Source organism: Peromyscus leucopus, chromosome 22, assembly GCF_004664715.2.
Source record: "Peromyscus leucopus breed LL Stock chromosome 22, UCI_PerLeu_2.1, whole genome shotgun sequence".
Classification (NCBI taxonomy): domain Eukaryota; kingdom Metazoa; phylum Chordata; class Mammalia; order Rodentia; family Cricetidae; genus Peromyscus; species Peromyscus leucopus.
Window position 1 is genome coordinate 3,238,940 of NC_051081.1, and position 15,520 is coordinate 3,254,459.

The 15,520-nt window shown below is 57.3% G+C and overlaps 1 protein-coding gene across 1 annotated transcript in view; it reads right to left on the reverse strand.

Annotated features, from left to right (window-relative positions):
• Rfx2 (regulatory factor X2) overlaps window positions 1–15,520 on the reverse strand; it is a 59,817-nt gene that overhangs the window by 22,115 nt on the left and 22,182 nt on the right. The window contains 4 exon segments of the mRNA XM_028863369.2: window positions 1,581–1,842; window positions 2,431–2,501; window positions 4,118–4,207; window positions 6,999–7,090. Coding sequence (XP_028719202.1) covers window positions 1,581–1,842; window positions 2,431–2,501; window positions 4,118–4,207; window positions 6,999–7,082 — 507 coding nt within the window. The 5' untranslated portion in view covers window positions 7,083–7,090.

Sequence of the window (15,520 nt, forward strand, 5' to 3'; positions counted from 1 at the left end):
GAGTCAACAAGGCTATAAGAAGACAGTATGTGGAGCTGGTGTGAATGTTTGCGCGTGCGAGTGTGGAAGCTGAGGTCCACAGCAGGAATTATGTTTTACGTTGCTCTTCCACTGTATTCAATGAAGTAGGCTCTCTCCATCAAACCCAGAGCTCACAGACATGGCTCATCCCTAGAGAGCTCGCTCCGGGGACCTTGGAATCCCAGGTGTGCCTCCCCAGCACTCACATGCAGTTGGGATCCGAACTCAGGACCTCATGCTTGACATGTAAGCACAGAGCCATCTCCCAATTGTTTTAAATAATTAAAAAAAAGAAAGCACAGACACAGGAAATGTTTGCAAATTGTGTATCTGATGGGAATTTGTTTCTGGGACGTAAAGAATTCTCCACATTCAGGAGCAGGAAGACACCAGCTGGCTGAGCCATAAGCGACTGCTCAAGTGACACTCAACCACAGGGCAGCGCTGGCTGTCCACTGCTCCCAGCCAGAAAACACAGTCACCACCAGAGAGGCTCCACTACCAGGACGGAGAAAAAAAGGTCGACAACTCCCAGTGCTGGCAAGGAAGCAACTCTTACCCCCGACAGGGCGGCTCAACGGACCGCTGGGAAATGGGAAACAGACCGCACGGTAACCCCACTTGGAGGCGTTTCCCACCCCAGCCCCCACAGAAGGGAGACAGCACCTGACTGCACAGCCCGAGTTCTTCACGGTGTTCCCAGCCCAGGCCTCAGCTGGGGACACAAAGAACTGTGGCCTCACATCAAGGGGTCTTGACCGCCGCACCACGTGCTGAGGGCAGGAAACCAGCCCCGGCCGGGGCAGCCACTGACTCCGCTTGAGAGCCTCACACCACCACAGTGAACAGATCCACAGCTGCAGCACTGCAGGTGAGGTGTTTTGGGGGGCTGGGGGGGTATGTGCCATGAGAATTCAGGAACCTACACACACATCAAGTCCTGCAGGGTTCTGCATCGAAGAGTGGGTGTGACTCTTTATCATTGTAAAAAATGATAAAATATCAATAAATATCAAAAACAAATAGCTAGACACATGGGAGACCGAGGCAGAGCACTGTGGATTTGAGGTCATCCTACACTACAGGGGAAGTTCTGGACCAGCCTGGGCTACGCAGCAAGACCCTCTCTTAATTCTCCTTTCCCCCCAAACCCCCGAAGCCCACATCAGAGCTTTATGTGAGGCAGGTGAGCGGTGTCAGAAGGCATGTCCCTCCCTGCCCAGGGCAGGCGCATCCTCTCGTTGGGGCAGGCCCCTGGGAGGCGCCAGTGAGAACGGAATGACTGGGACAGCAGCAGCGCCTCCAGCAGGGGCTGCGCTCCCCAACACCCTCAGGGCCTTGACTTTCCCAGTGGGGAAGTGGGGCGAAGGGGCCAGCACACTGCCTGCTGTCTCTGTCCCTCCGCAGGACCCCGACCTGGTCCTTTCTACCTGAGTGGTGGATGCCGAGGCTGCAGGGCTACCCGCAGGCTGCAGGGCTACCCGCCAGCTGCAGGACTACCTGCCCGCCGGCTGCAGGGCTGCAGGGCTACCCGCCGGCCGCAGGGCCTTGGTACATACCGTGGCTGGCGAGGAGCGCGCAGTGTGGGCCAGGGAGTGTCTCGCGCTGTCCATGCCCCCATGGATGAGGTAGGCTCCCGCGCCAGACACGATGGGGGTCCCTGCGACATCCATGGTGATGCCCACCATGCCGTGGGAGGGGACCGCCGGTGGGGAGGAGGCCGCCACTGTCACCTGAGCGCCACTCGGAGTCTCAAAGTAAGATGCTGCACTGCTGGGGGCATAGAGCTGAGGGTCTGGGTTGTAGGCATAGGCCGCTCGGCTGTGGAGAGAGAGAGAGCCATCATTTTATAGCAAATACGTGTGAATAAGAGAGCGAAAGGAAGAAAGAAGACGCGGAGCTGGAGGGCTCGCCGCCGCCGCCGCCGCCGCCGCCGCCGCGGAGGACCCAAGTTCGGTCCCAGCACCCACTTGTCACTCCAGCTCCAGGGCCCCTGATGCCCCCTGCTGGTCTCGATGGGCACTGCACTCACACGTGCACTCAGGCACATCCACAGGCACACACAGTGTATACATCCTCACTACACACAAATGCACACACGCAAGAGGGATAGAAGAGAGAAAATTCTAGAAAGTTCCAGAACATCTTAAAAATTGGAAAATAAGCTTTGTAAAGGGCCAGAGGGGAAGTTCACAGGCCATTGCTCTCTAGGGGACTGTGGCTTTGGTTTGATATTTTTATCGAGTTTTCTAGAAGCCAAGAGCACCAAGGCCCGTGGTTCTGAACTCGGACCCCAGGATAGGGAGGGACATGACAGTGTGGACGTGCTCAAACGCTTCCATGAAAGTCCCACAGAGAGCAGGGGAGCCCAGAGTCTGTGGGGACCAGGGCCCCACGGGGAACACGTACATGGCTCCGTTGGCGTAGACTGCGTCTCCACCCTCCACGTACTGCACCTGCGCGGGGTACACATGCTGCACCTGTAACACAAGTGGGTGCCCGTCACACAGGGCCTTGTGGTGGGGGACGCAGCTCGAGTCCATGGGCATGGAGCTTAGTGACCCATGTATGTCCCTAAGTATCCATTTATTTATCTCTGAGGCAGCCTCATACAGCCCAGGCTGGCCCTGAACTATGCAGCCAAGGATGACCTTGAACTCCTGACCCTCCAGCTCCTAAGTGCGGTGCTGTGCCTGGTGTAGGTGTCAGCTAAGCAGCTTCTGCTCCATGTGGGTGGGACCAGGGACCAGGCTGCCATGGAGGAAAGCTACCTGTTTCAGTTATGAAAGGAGGGTGTGTGGTCCCCAGGAGGGGTGGGAAAGATGGGGGCCAGGCTGGAAACAAAGGCAAACCTGCTCCAGCACCTGTGATACCACCCCCATCCACACCCCACCTCCACCCCACCACCCCACCCCTACCCACATCCCTCCTCCCACCTCCCCCCATTGCCCCACCCCCACCCATATCCCACCTCTCCTCACGATCAACAAACCTCCACATCCCACCTCCACCCTCGCCCCACCCACCTCCCACCCCACCTCCATGGCCTCCACCCCCACCCCCACGTGGCAGGCAGCTCAGCCCCCAGCAGATGCATATACTGGATGTCCAGTGTGTTGTGGCCCAAACTTCAACCTCTCCTCAGCCAGTCTGTGGGATGCCATCTCAGCGGCCTTGGTGACGGCCTTCTGGGGTCCCAGACTACAGTGGCTCACCCCCAACTTGAGTGCTCTGAGATCTGTGTGGAGCCCCCAGGGAGAGGAAGCCTGGACCCAACAGGAGACAGCCCAGTGGCAGGCGTGCGCCAGATGAAGTGTGGCCCTAATTAGTCTTAACGACAAAAACCCGGGGTCAGATACTGGGGTGAAAGCTGAAAGATCAGAGCAGCAGCCACCAGAGACTTCTTACCTCTCCTAAATCTCAGACTGCATGGGCTGGGTCCTGTGGGTTCTATGGATCCTCAGACTGAATGGTGGAGATCCTGTCTCCACCTCATAGTGCTGGGATTAAAGGTGTGTACCACCACCGCCCGCTTCGGTTTCTCTTTTAGACTGGCTCAATCCCTTAGAGCCCCTGGCACTTTCTGGGGACCCTGTAAACCTTCCCTGGTCTTCCGATAGTCACAGTCACCCAGGCATCTCTCTCAGGAGCAAAGGCAACTTAGCCCTAGGACTCTTCCCCACCCCACCCCGCCCTTTGGTTTCTTCAGACAGGGTCTCTCTGTGTAGCCCTGGCTGTCCTGGATCTCACTCTGTAGACCAGGCTGGACTCAAACTCACAGAAATTTATCTGCCTCTGCTTCCCAAGTGCTGGGATTAAAGGCGTGAGCCACTACTGCCTGGCAAAACCTGTGCCTTTTTGTAAATAAAGTTTTATTGGCACTCTGTCCCTTCCTCACACATCACTCTGGCTGTTACAGAACTTGCAGTGGAGAAACTGCTTCCCTTCACTTGTTGCATGTGTCTTGGTAAGTGAATTTTTTCTTTTAACAGAGCTTCCAGAACGTCCTGGTGACTGTAGACACTAGTGACGGCAGGAAACAGCTCGTAGGCCAGAGGCTGCTCACAACTACTAGGTGCCCAAGGGGCGTCCTTACCTGTGGTGGCACTGGTTGGACTCTGGGGAGGGTGAGTGGCTGCATCGGTGCCCCCTTGGGAGTGGAGCCCGCGGCTTGGACCAGTACCCTCTGCAACAGACAATGGACAATCAGACCCACTGGAGATCAGCACTGGGGAAGACCCACTGAAGACCACGGGGCTTGGCTGTCCCACTCCTACTGCAGTAGCACACAGGGCCACGGGGATGCAGACACAGAACCACGGGGATGCAGACACGGGGCCACGGGGATGCAGACACGGGGCCACGGGGATGCAGACACGGGGACCACGGGGATGCAGACACGGGACCACGGGGATGCAGACACGGGACCACGGGGATGCAGACACGGGACCACGGGGATGCAGACACGGGACCACGGGGATGCAGACACGGGACCACGGGGATGCAGACAGGACCACGGGGATGCAGACACGGGACCACGGGGATGCAGACACGGGACCACGGGGATGCAGACACGGGACCACGGGATGCAGACACGGGACCACGGGATGCAGACACGGGACCACGGGGATGCAGACACGGGACCACGGGGATGCAGACACGGGACCACGGGGATGCAGACACGGGCCACGGGATGCAGACACGGGACCACGGGGATGCAGACACGGGACCACGGGGATGCAGACACAGGAGACCGGACCACGGGGATGCAGACACGGGACCACGGGGATGCAGACACGGGGCCACGGGGATGCAGACACGGGCCACGGGGATGCAGACACGGGACCACGGGGATGCAGACACGGGACCACGGGGATGCAGACACGGGACCACGGGGATGCAGACACGGGACCACGGGGATGCAGACACGGGACCACGGGGATGTAGGCACAGGGACCACGGGGATGCAGACACGGGGCCACGGGGATGCAGACACGGGACCACGGGGATGCAGACACGGGGCCACGGGGATGCAGACACGGGGCCACGGGGATGCAGACACGGGGCCACGGGGATGCAGACACGGGACCACGGGGATGCAGACACGGGACCACGGGGATGTAGGCACAGGGACCCACAGGGATGCAGGTACAGTCAGGTGCAAAGCCACATACACATGGGCATTCATTGGGAATATGAAGTTCAGGCCCAGGAGCTAGGGTCAGGAGGAGGGTCATCTCCTGCAGGGGTCCCTGTCCCTACTCTGTCCCTTACTGGCCAGAGCAGTATCTTGGCTGTTTTGGATGTAGGAAGCAGACCGGATGTGGGGCAGAGTTAGCAGCTGGGAGGGGAACACAGGGGGCTGTGATTCCCCCACTTTTTAAGTGCTGCTGAGAGACTGAGAGAGGGCACGTTGCCCTCTAGTGTTCATGGATGTCACTGCAAGCCAAGCCAGGTCCTGTCATGACTGGCTAGGCCAGTGGGTAAGGGACCAACCATTGTGAGCTACAGCCAGATCAGCACCACTGGGGCGCAGGCCACCGCAGGGACCCCAACACTTGACTGTAGACATGCTGTGGCGTCTGTCCTCACACTTGAGAAAGCGGGGCTCTGACCCCTCCCACAGCATGGAGAGACCTTGAGGACAGATGTGGGGCTCCAGGACAGGAGAACCCAGAGACAGGAAGTCGATCAGGGAAGGGACGAACAGCTGCTGAAGGGGGTAGACTGGGGGGGGCAGTGATGGAATGTTCTGGAACTAGAGAGAAAGGATGGCTGAATTCCGTGACTATAGTAAAAACCAGTCTGCTTTCACGTGGCTCATTTTATATTGTGCCAATTCCACCTCAATTAAAGGGTGAGTTGGGGGCTGGAGAGACACTCAGCAGTTAAGAGCACTGGCCGCTCTTCCTGAGGACCTGAGTTCAATTTCCAACAACCACATGGTGGCTCACAACCATCTAGAAAGGGGTCTGATGCCCTCTCTGGCATTCAAACGTGAATGCAGACAGAGCACTCACACATAAAATAAATAAATAAATCTTAAAAAAAAAAAAAGAGTAATTAGGAAGGGCTGTGAAAATGGCCCTGGGTAGGAGCCCTTTCTGTACAAGCTGAGGACATGAGTTCGAATCCTAGAACCCACACAAAAGCCCGTGTGGCTTCGTGTCCCTGTGACTGCAACACCCAGGAGGCAGAGACAACAGGTCACGGGGGCTGTGGCTGCCAGCCTCGCTCGCTCTGTGAGAGATCATGTTTCAGCAGGATAAGGTAGAGAGGGAAAGAGGCCTCCTACCCTCTCCCTGGCAACCACACACTACACCGAGGTGTGTGCCCACGTACAGCACACTCCCTCACCGTGGTGGCACACACCTGTGACTCCAGCACACAGGAAGCCAAGGCAGGGGAATTAGCTGCGAATCTGAAACCAATCTGTGCTACAGAGTGAGAACTCTTTCAAGATAGATAGATAGATAGATAGATAGATAGATAGATAGATAGATAGATAGATAGATAGACAGATAAGTGTGGTGGGGCTGTAGCCTGACTAACATGAACGGCACCCTGGCTACCATTTCCAGCACCACATAAATGAGGCTCAGGCTGCATCAGATCCTGTCTCAAAACCCCAAAAAACTACAAATATTAGGGTTAGGTTGGGTGTGATGAATATCAGCAACCCCAGCCTTCAGGGAAGGAGAAGGTAAGGCTGAGGCAGGAGGAGGGAGTGGAGGACATGGAGGAGGAGGAGATGGAGGAGGAGATGGAGGAGGAGGGATGGGAGGAGGGGATGGAGGAGGAGATGGGGGAGGAGATGGGGAGGAGATGGAGGAGAAGAAAGGTGGAGGAAAGTAGAAAGGAGGAGAGGAGGTGCCATCCTAAGAATTCTGTCCACTTCTGTGTTTTTCAGGGTTCTTTTGGTGACACCTTTCAAACACCAGGGAGAGCGTGGGGAAAGGTGTGGCGGGCACAGTCACCTGTGGGGAGGCTGGCACGGGCTGGGCTGCAGGTCGCAGAGTCACTGATGCTGGCGAATCTGCTCCGCCCTCGGAGTTCTGCATGCTCGGACCTAGAGTGGAAGAGAGCCGTGGTGAGGAGGCGACCACATACCCTGGGATCCCCGGGCACCAAACTCTGCAGTCGCTTCTAAACCAGAGTTGAAGCTGAGGGACCCTGGCCACTGAGGCCAGGAGACAGCTCCATGGATAGAGCACCTGCCGCACAAACAGTGAGGACCTGAGTTCAAATCCTCAGAGTCCCTGTACTAAACAGGCCTGGGGTTTGCGCCTTTCCCCCGGCCATCTATGCGGCCTACAGCCTTTCTTGTTCCTGTGGTCTCCGGGCAACCCCGAGCCTCCCGCCAAACTCAATCGCAGGGTCTCCCCCAGACAAGCCTCGGTCCGCATTTGCTGCCCCCTCTGCCGAGTTCTGCAGTGCTGGCGCCTCCACCTTGCCTGCCTAAAGTCGTTTATTTATTGCCTACATGTGTGTGCGCACCACGCCGAGTTAAGTGTGAACGGAACCGGGTCCTCTTGGAAAGCAGACGGCGCTCGCTCGTAACCGCTGAGCAGTCTCTCGGCCCCTAAAGCCTTTTTTGTTTGTTTGTTGTTTAAAGACACAGGTTAAAAGAGTGTGCCCCCAAGACGCCAGGGAAGAGCCCGCCGGGTTCCCATCCGCCTGCGCTGCCCAGGGCGAGCACTAGATGGCGCCGGAACCACGCAGTGCAGGGTGCACGGCGTTGGACCGAGGTGGAGGCTGGAGCATGAGGCGGTGAAGACAAGGTGTCTGAAGCCAGCCTGGGCCATATCAGACCCTTGGCTATGAAAGCAAAACAGAAATATTTTGTAAGAAAAATCTCTTGTATATACATACACAGGGATGAGTAAGGAGTGATGAACGAATCCAGCGTTTGAAGCCGAGGGCTCAGTCAGCAAAGTGTTCCCCTGAAGGTAGGAGGACCCGAGTTCGCACCCCAGAACCCTCTAAAAAGCTACGCACGGCGACCCAGCGATGGTGGGATGAATGCAAGGATGGGGTGGGGGTAGGGCTGTTCCTGGAGTTCACAAGCCAGCCTGGGCTACAGAGACTCTGTGTCAAACAAATAAAACTTGTCACCAAAGACTCACAAGAATGTCTGAAATGACTAACACCCAGTTGCTTCCATGTCTGAACAACAGACACCTCAGCGGCTCTCCAAAGAGGCCTACTGAGATCCCCTGTGCCTCCAGCTCCTGTCCGGTGTTCATCTGAGAGGCTCAGAGGCAAGTCTGAGCACAGGCCCACCCAGGCGGCTGTCTTAGCCTGGCCAATACAAAAACTCCAGTGTTCTTCCTCAGAAAATGAATGAGAACTGCAGACTGTGAGAACATTAGTTCGGAGCAAGGGTCTCCTGCAGCCCAAGCTGGCCTCAAACCCTATGTAGGTGGGCAGTGGTGGCGCACGCCTTTAATCCCAGCTCTCGGGAGGCAGAGAGGCAGGCAGATCTCTGAGAGTTCGAGGCCAGCCTGGGCTACAGAAGGAGTTCTAGGATAGGCAGGGCTACACAGAGAAACTCGGTCTTAGAAAAACCAAATCCCTATGTAGCTGTGGTTGACCAACTTCTGATCCTCCTGCCTCCACCTCCTGAGTGCTGGGGTGACAGGTGTGGGCCACAGCACCTGCTTCCTGTGGAGCGGGGACAGAAGCCGGGACAGAAGCCGGGACTTCACACTTCGAGAACTCCACCCACTGAGGCCAGCCCTGTGGATGTGACTATTAAGAAACAAGATATAAACATGGACCAGGTGTGGTGGCCACACCTTTGGTCCCAGCATGAGGAAGGGCCAAGGGTGGCCGGTCTCTGAGTTCCAGGGCGGCAGGGGGTGTTGTGAGTCCGTCTCAGATGAACAGCACGTGGGGTGGGGGATGGTAAATGGCCAGTGGGTTTGTCGTCTCTGTTTGCTATGGAGTTGCATGAGGCTTCCAGGAGGGAAGTTCTGTGGGCTCAGCACACAGCCGCCAGCCCTGAGGGACAAACGACATGTCCTCGGCTCAGGCCGGGTCTTGCTCCGTCCCTGCACTCAGTGGATCCACACTGTATGCACTACCCTACTCACTCAGTAGCTGCCCAGGTTGTGGGGTTGGCTGTCAAGTACCTCAGAGCTGAAGTTCAAGTGACCCCGCCTCTCCTCCTTCTCCTGAAGCCCAGGCCGAGTGATGCTGGTGCTGAGGCCAGGCCAGGGAGCGTCTGAGTCCAGTGAAAATGTTAAAGGTTCCCACTTAAGAAGGGAAGCACGCAGATGCATGCCAAGGTTGATAAGCTGTGAGTTAGGTGTGTTCGCATGTGTGTGTCTCTGCGCGTGAGCCCACGCGCAAGCACAAAAGTGTATGTTCATGAGTGTGCTGCATGGGTACATGAGTGTGCGTGTGTATGTGTGTGTGCATGTGTATGTGTGTACATGTGTGTACGTGTGTGTATGTGTGTGTGTGTGTGTGTGTGTGTGTGTGTGCGTGCGCGCGCGCGTGCGCATGCCTGTGTGAGGGTTTGAGGGACCTCAGCAGCAATGGAACAAGCTGAGCTCGTCCTCACGGGCCCTCAGCTTCTCTGCTGGTTCCTGGTCTTCCTCCTGAGGGGACCTGGCTCTCTGCCTGCCTTCACACACATTCCTCGACAGTCGGGTCTCCAGTGAGGAGCCTGAGAGCAAACAAGAGCCAGAAGAGCTGAGCATCCTGTCATCCTGCCTCTCTGAGCCCAGATCATGGTTCCCTGGTGGCCCAGCTCTGCCACACACTGGCCAGTGGTCCAAGAGAAGAAGGCTGAAGTGCCCCCAGGCTAGTCCCGAATCCACCCTGTGATTGACCTTGAACTTGACCGAGTACCGGGCAGAGCGGCCGGACTGCAGGTTGCAGTGGCCAGCAGTCGCCTGCTGTCTCCAGGCGACTCCAAGGGGCAGTCGCAGGCTGCAGTGAGCTGGCTGGGGCTGGACTGGCGCCAGGTGGATCTGCTGGGGAAGCGCCCTTTGTTTATAGGAAAACTCTCTGATTGCCTAGCAACCAGTGGGCAGCCAAGGAAGGGCGGGAGGCTGCGAGCCATTTCTGGGCTGGGTTCCTGGCTGCCCTGACTCACTGTGACCTTAAGCAATCTCTCTCTCTCTCTCTCTCTCCCCACCCCTCTGTCCACCTGGCCAGGGAAGCTGTGGCCCCATCACATCTTGTCACCTGGAATCATGAGGATGGAGCCTGGCTGGTTAAGTTCTGCCTTGGGGGAATCAGTCCTCAGTTGGTCTTAGTATTGTCTTGGTGGCATCTAGATGGATGGCACCTGAGGCCACACCTACCAAGAATGCAATGCATTCCTGCTCTGGGTGAGAGGGGACAGTCAGACGGACCCAGGATCCAGCTCCCCCACAGACCTGCCTCCGTGTCCCTGATCAAGTCCCCCTGATTCCCTGTGACCTGAGGTCTCGAGGAGCAGGTGGCCCAGGTGTGAGACTGGGCAATGGCGGCCTGTTGTGGGGGACCGCCCTGCTCAGCCTAGGGCCTGAAAGTGACGCTGGCATTTGGGGAGGTGGCCTTGGTGGCTGCACTGGGTCCCTTCTTGTCAGGAAGTGTGTCTCCTTCCCACTGTGGACCTGGGCTTTTCTCTTTCCTCGGTTCTGTCCCCCACGCCCTTGAACCGATCCTAGCAAGTCTTCAGGTTGAGAGTGCTGGGCAGTGCCCACCCTGGGCTCACGTCCCGACAGTCACACGTGTCCCCAGGAAGGGCCAGGGTCCCTCAGGGACAGAGCCACCCCAAGGGAGACCTCCAGGGTCAGGCCCACTCGGGGAGACCAAGAGACTCAGCATTTCCTGGTCATCACCCAGTTGAAGCCAGAGGCCATGGGGACCCACACACTGAGGGGAGGGGCAGGAGACAGATCTGAGAGCGGGGGTACCCCAGCCAACGTCCATACCAGGGACCCCATGATCTTCCCTTCAGCTGGGCTTTTGGGGTGCCTGACTCCACTTCTGTTTTGTTTCTTAGATTTTCGGAGACTGGGTCTCCAGGAGCCTTGAACTCACTGAGTGCTGAGGCTGACCTTGAACTCCTGACCCTCCAGGGTGGCAATGCCAGGTGTGTGACACCCATCTCCACACCTGGCTCTTGGGGTGTTGGGGATGGGACTGCCCGTCGCCGACCGATTACAGTTTCGTCTTTGGCATCAGTGGGGTTTCTGGTCGGAAGGTCAACCACTTCCCCTGTGACCCTTCAGATCCCATTCCTTCTCCAGCCTACAGAGGCCTCAGTGGTCAAGGCACTTGCCAGCAGGCCTGACAACCCAGGTCCAATCCTCAGGGCCCACTGATGGCTGCGAGGTGTCTTTAGCATGTATGCTGTGCCCCCCCCCACACACAGTAAATAAACAGAACAAACGGGCCGGGTAGTGGTGGCGCACACCTGTAATCCCAGCACTCAGGAGGCAGAGGCAGACAGATATCTGTGAGTGTGAGGATAGCCTGGGCTACAAAGTGAGTTCTAGGACAGCCAAGGCTACCCAGAGAAACCTTGTCTCAAAAAACCAAATGTGTGTGTGTGTGTGTGTGTAAATATGTACATGTGTATGTATGCAGATATGTTTCTAGCATGAGGAGTCGTCTTGGGAAGGAGTTGCGTGACATTAAAATTTCAACGACTGTGGGAGGTTGGAATGCTGCAAATACTAGGCATAATTAGTTTATTTGGGGCTAGCCTTAGCCTCCTAAATAGCCATTTCTTATCCCTCTGTATCAGACCTACCATCCAGACTAAACGACTTTTGGGCTGCATCAACTTAACAGAACCCCAATTCTCAGCAACTCAAAGGCAGAGTCATTAAGAACATCTTATCTCGTCTGAGTGGAGAGCCACGTTTTTTTGTGTCAACGTGGGGAATGTAAACTCACCCCTGGGTCAGGGTGCCCTGAGGCCACCATGTTGGTGACGGGAGGCTGGGGCAGGCTGGAGGAGAGTGTTCCGCCCACCCGCCCGCAGAGAGCGGGGTGCAGTGTCACACAGACGTGCTCCAGCACGCCCTCCCCGCCCGCCAAGGCTGGGCCCCCCCAGGACGTGGCCATTCCCGCCCAGCCGCCTCTCTGTTGAGCTGGACCCCGGGTCGAGAAGCTGGGTAGCCCTGGCTTTCACTGCACACAGAGCCAGGGCACTGAGCGGAGGTGACTTCTGACCTTGCCCAATGGCTGGCCTGGCTACCTGCCAGACCTCCGCCCTCAGTGCCACCACCCAAAGGTGGTGCTGGAGTCCCTGCATCTCTGGCCTGGCTGGTGACTCAGTCTTGCTGCACGGTGGCAGCCACATTAGGCAGGCCTGGCCTCTTTAGGCCTGGGATGGCCACGCCCTCTTCTCCTCCCAGCCGGCCAGCTCCCTGTCTCTGGTGATTCAGGGGATGGAGAGCCAGTGCAGGGTGGTGCAGGATAGCCCTTCCCAGCACCAGACAAGGCAGTCCTAAGTGCCAGGTGTGGTGGTGTACACTTGCTGTCCCAGCACTGGGGAGGCTGAGGCAGGAGGATTGCTGTTTAAAGCCAGCACGGGCTACATAGTGAGAAACCATCTCAACAGAACACAAATGACCATGGGCACCCCGGGCTAGCTGGAGAGGGGAGAGGATGGAGGACGACGGCCTCTGAGAGGACATGGAATTCTGTGTCATAAGGAGTCTGCCCCAAGCCTGGGTGGGAGAGCTGCAACAGGACCCTTGGGGGGTCAGAGGTCAGGAGCCAAGGCGGCAGTGGGGTGGGGAGCAGGATGGGGTCAGACTGGGCAAGCCTGCTAGGCAGAAGTGACAACCTGCTGACCCAGTGTGAGCCCCGAGAGGCCGGATGAAGAACTGAGGGGCATGAGGCGGGCGGGAGAGCGGCTCTGGCTCCTGCTCCCACCCTGGCCTGAAGGAAAATAGTGACCTTAGTTGCTTACCTTGCAAGTTTCGAGAGCTCTGTGTGGAGGTGTACCTGTCATCCTAGGACTCAGGAGATTAGACAAGGAGGAACCCCATTCGGGGAGAGCCTGGGCTACATAGCGATGGCCAGGTCAACCCTGAGAGGAACAAAAGCCGTTCGGGGTGTGGTGGCTCCTACTTGTCATCTCAACACCTGGAAGGCTGAGACAGGAGGATTTTATTCCTGCAAGGATTGTGAGTTCAAGGCCAGCCTGGGTTGCAGAGTGAGACCCTGGCTCAGTTCTCAGCACCCACAGAGCGGCTCACAACCGTCTGTAACTCCAGTTCCAGGGGATCCAGGGCCCACTTCTGACCTCCTGGGGAACACACGTGTGCACAGACGTTCACTGTGTGCAGGCGAACACACACACACACACACACACACACACACACACACACACACACAATCTGTTCAATCTTAAACACACGAGATAACGGGGAGCTCCGAAAGTCGGCTCCTGTCACAGGAACTGCGAGTTAACTGAGTGAACGGTCCCAGGAGCCCAGCTGGCCAGGACACCCCATCTTGGCACCCATGAGAGGTTTTCTCAGAGCAGCACTGGCTTGCGGTTGGGCCATGAAGGCTTGTGAGGTATGGAAGGGCGGGCACCCCTACATGCCCGCAGCATCCCTGGGGACAGGGGTGCCCTGCCGACTGCCACAGGCCACGCATGTTCCCTCCTCACTGTCTTCCTGTGTTCCTTCCATCACACTGTCACCCTTGAGGGCAAAGACAGGACCCTTGTGGAGTCTGGGGCCCTGAGCTCAGTTTGCTCACCCCAGCCGGGCCCCTCCACAGCTTGGAGCCTTGGGCCCTGAAGCCTGGTCTTGCCAGGGGCAGCCTGCCTGGGGCCAACTGCCTGCTGCGACCTGGACTGACTCCTCCTGCTCACCTGGCTCCTTCCTGTCCCTCAGGCTTCTGCCCTGGTTCATCATCCCTTACTCTTCAACACTACATCCTGACCGCTGATGGCAGCTGGGACAGCCAGGGAGAAGGTGGAGCAGGAGGGTTGTTGGGTCCCCCTGCCTGTGGGCGGTGACCACAGCTCACAGGTCTTCCTTTTTGCCTCACAGCATCTTCCAGGGCCTGAGACTGTGGCAGTGGGAAGGTCAGGGCTACCCGGTGACAAGGTCTCGGCTGGCCCAAGCGGCACTTCCAGCCCACTGGGGTCCTCTCTGATCATGTGACTGCCGGTGATGGGGGGCCTGCTCTCTGGATGCACCCTGCTTCCCACACTTGTGTCTGAGTAGAGCGACCAGAGTCCTGTGCAGGGACTCCCCGCTGGACGCACACTGAGGAAAAGGCCCTTGGAAATCACACAGGACCCCATCATCTGACATGGGGGCACTTTGCGACCCAGTGTCCACCCAAGTGGCAAAGCCGGACTAGGAAGGAGCATTTTCACAGGAAATTCAAAAACAAAAATCAGGCCCAGTGGAATGGCTCACCACTTCCCCCCAAAACCTGACTGCCTGAGTTCGTCCCCTGGGACCTGCATGATGGAAGGAGGGAGCCAACTCCCAAAAGCAGCCCCCTGGCCCACACAGGTGAGCTGTGGCATGCCCAGGTACACACACATACACATAGAGTCACCATAAATAGAAAATGTAAAACAACAACAACAACAATAATAATAATGTGTTGTTTGACTGTTCCGGTTTAAGACAAGTCTCACACAGCCCAGGCTGGCCCCAAACCCATGACATAGGGGAGGCTGGGTGCGAACTCCAGGTGCCTCTCCTCCACCTCCCAAGTGCTGGGGTGACTGGAGATCCCCACCACACCCAGCCCACTAGATCCTAACCATGATATGTGATGTGGAGCTTATGGCTTTAGCTTTCCATCCAATGAGCTGCTTCCGTTTTTTATAGGACGCTCACATTCAGTGATAAGAGCAACCCTGAAAGTTGAGAAACTTCTTGTAACGTCTTCAAATGTTCCAAGACATGAGCTGAGTCACTGCATAAAGGCTGGGGACAGCCTCCACTCTGCCATCAAATGGGTGTCTTTTGAGAGGGGGATTGCAGGAGGGGGTTAGTGACAGGCCCTGTGGACACCGTGGAAGCACGTGAATTCCCCACGAACCAGCCCTGCTCCACGGTATCGATTTATAGCCCTCCTCCCGTGGGGGCAGGGCGGCGGGAGGAGGGAGGCAGATGTGTCGCCAGCCGAGCTCCTGTGGGAGGGCGAGTGTTTACCTCAGCAACAGGCCCTGGTAAATAGTCCCCATCTCCAGCCACGGCCAAGAGTGGGAGGGTCATGGGTCTGATCCTGATCCAGCCAGGGCTGGAAAGCGGCCTGCGAGGGGCACCTGTCGGCCAGGCCGCCCCCAGCATCTCAGCATGCCCTGTGGGGTCACCCTGGGCTCCCAGCGTTAGACGGGATGCCAGCACGGGGGCCGGGCGCTGGGCTCGGATTCCAACACCAGCCAGTCCTGAGCGGAATCCACCTTTTCTGCCTTCGGGGTGGCCCTGATCGAGGCTCTAGAAACACCAGGAATTAGACTTTTCTTTAAAATTCCACCAAAAACTTAAGTCAGAGTCAGCGAGGC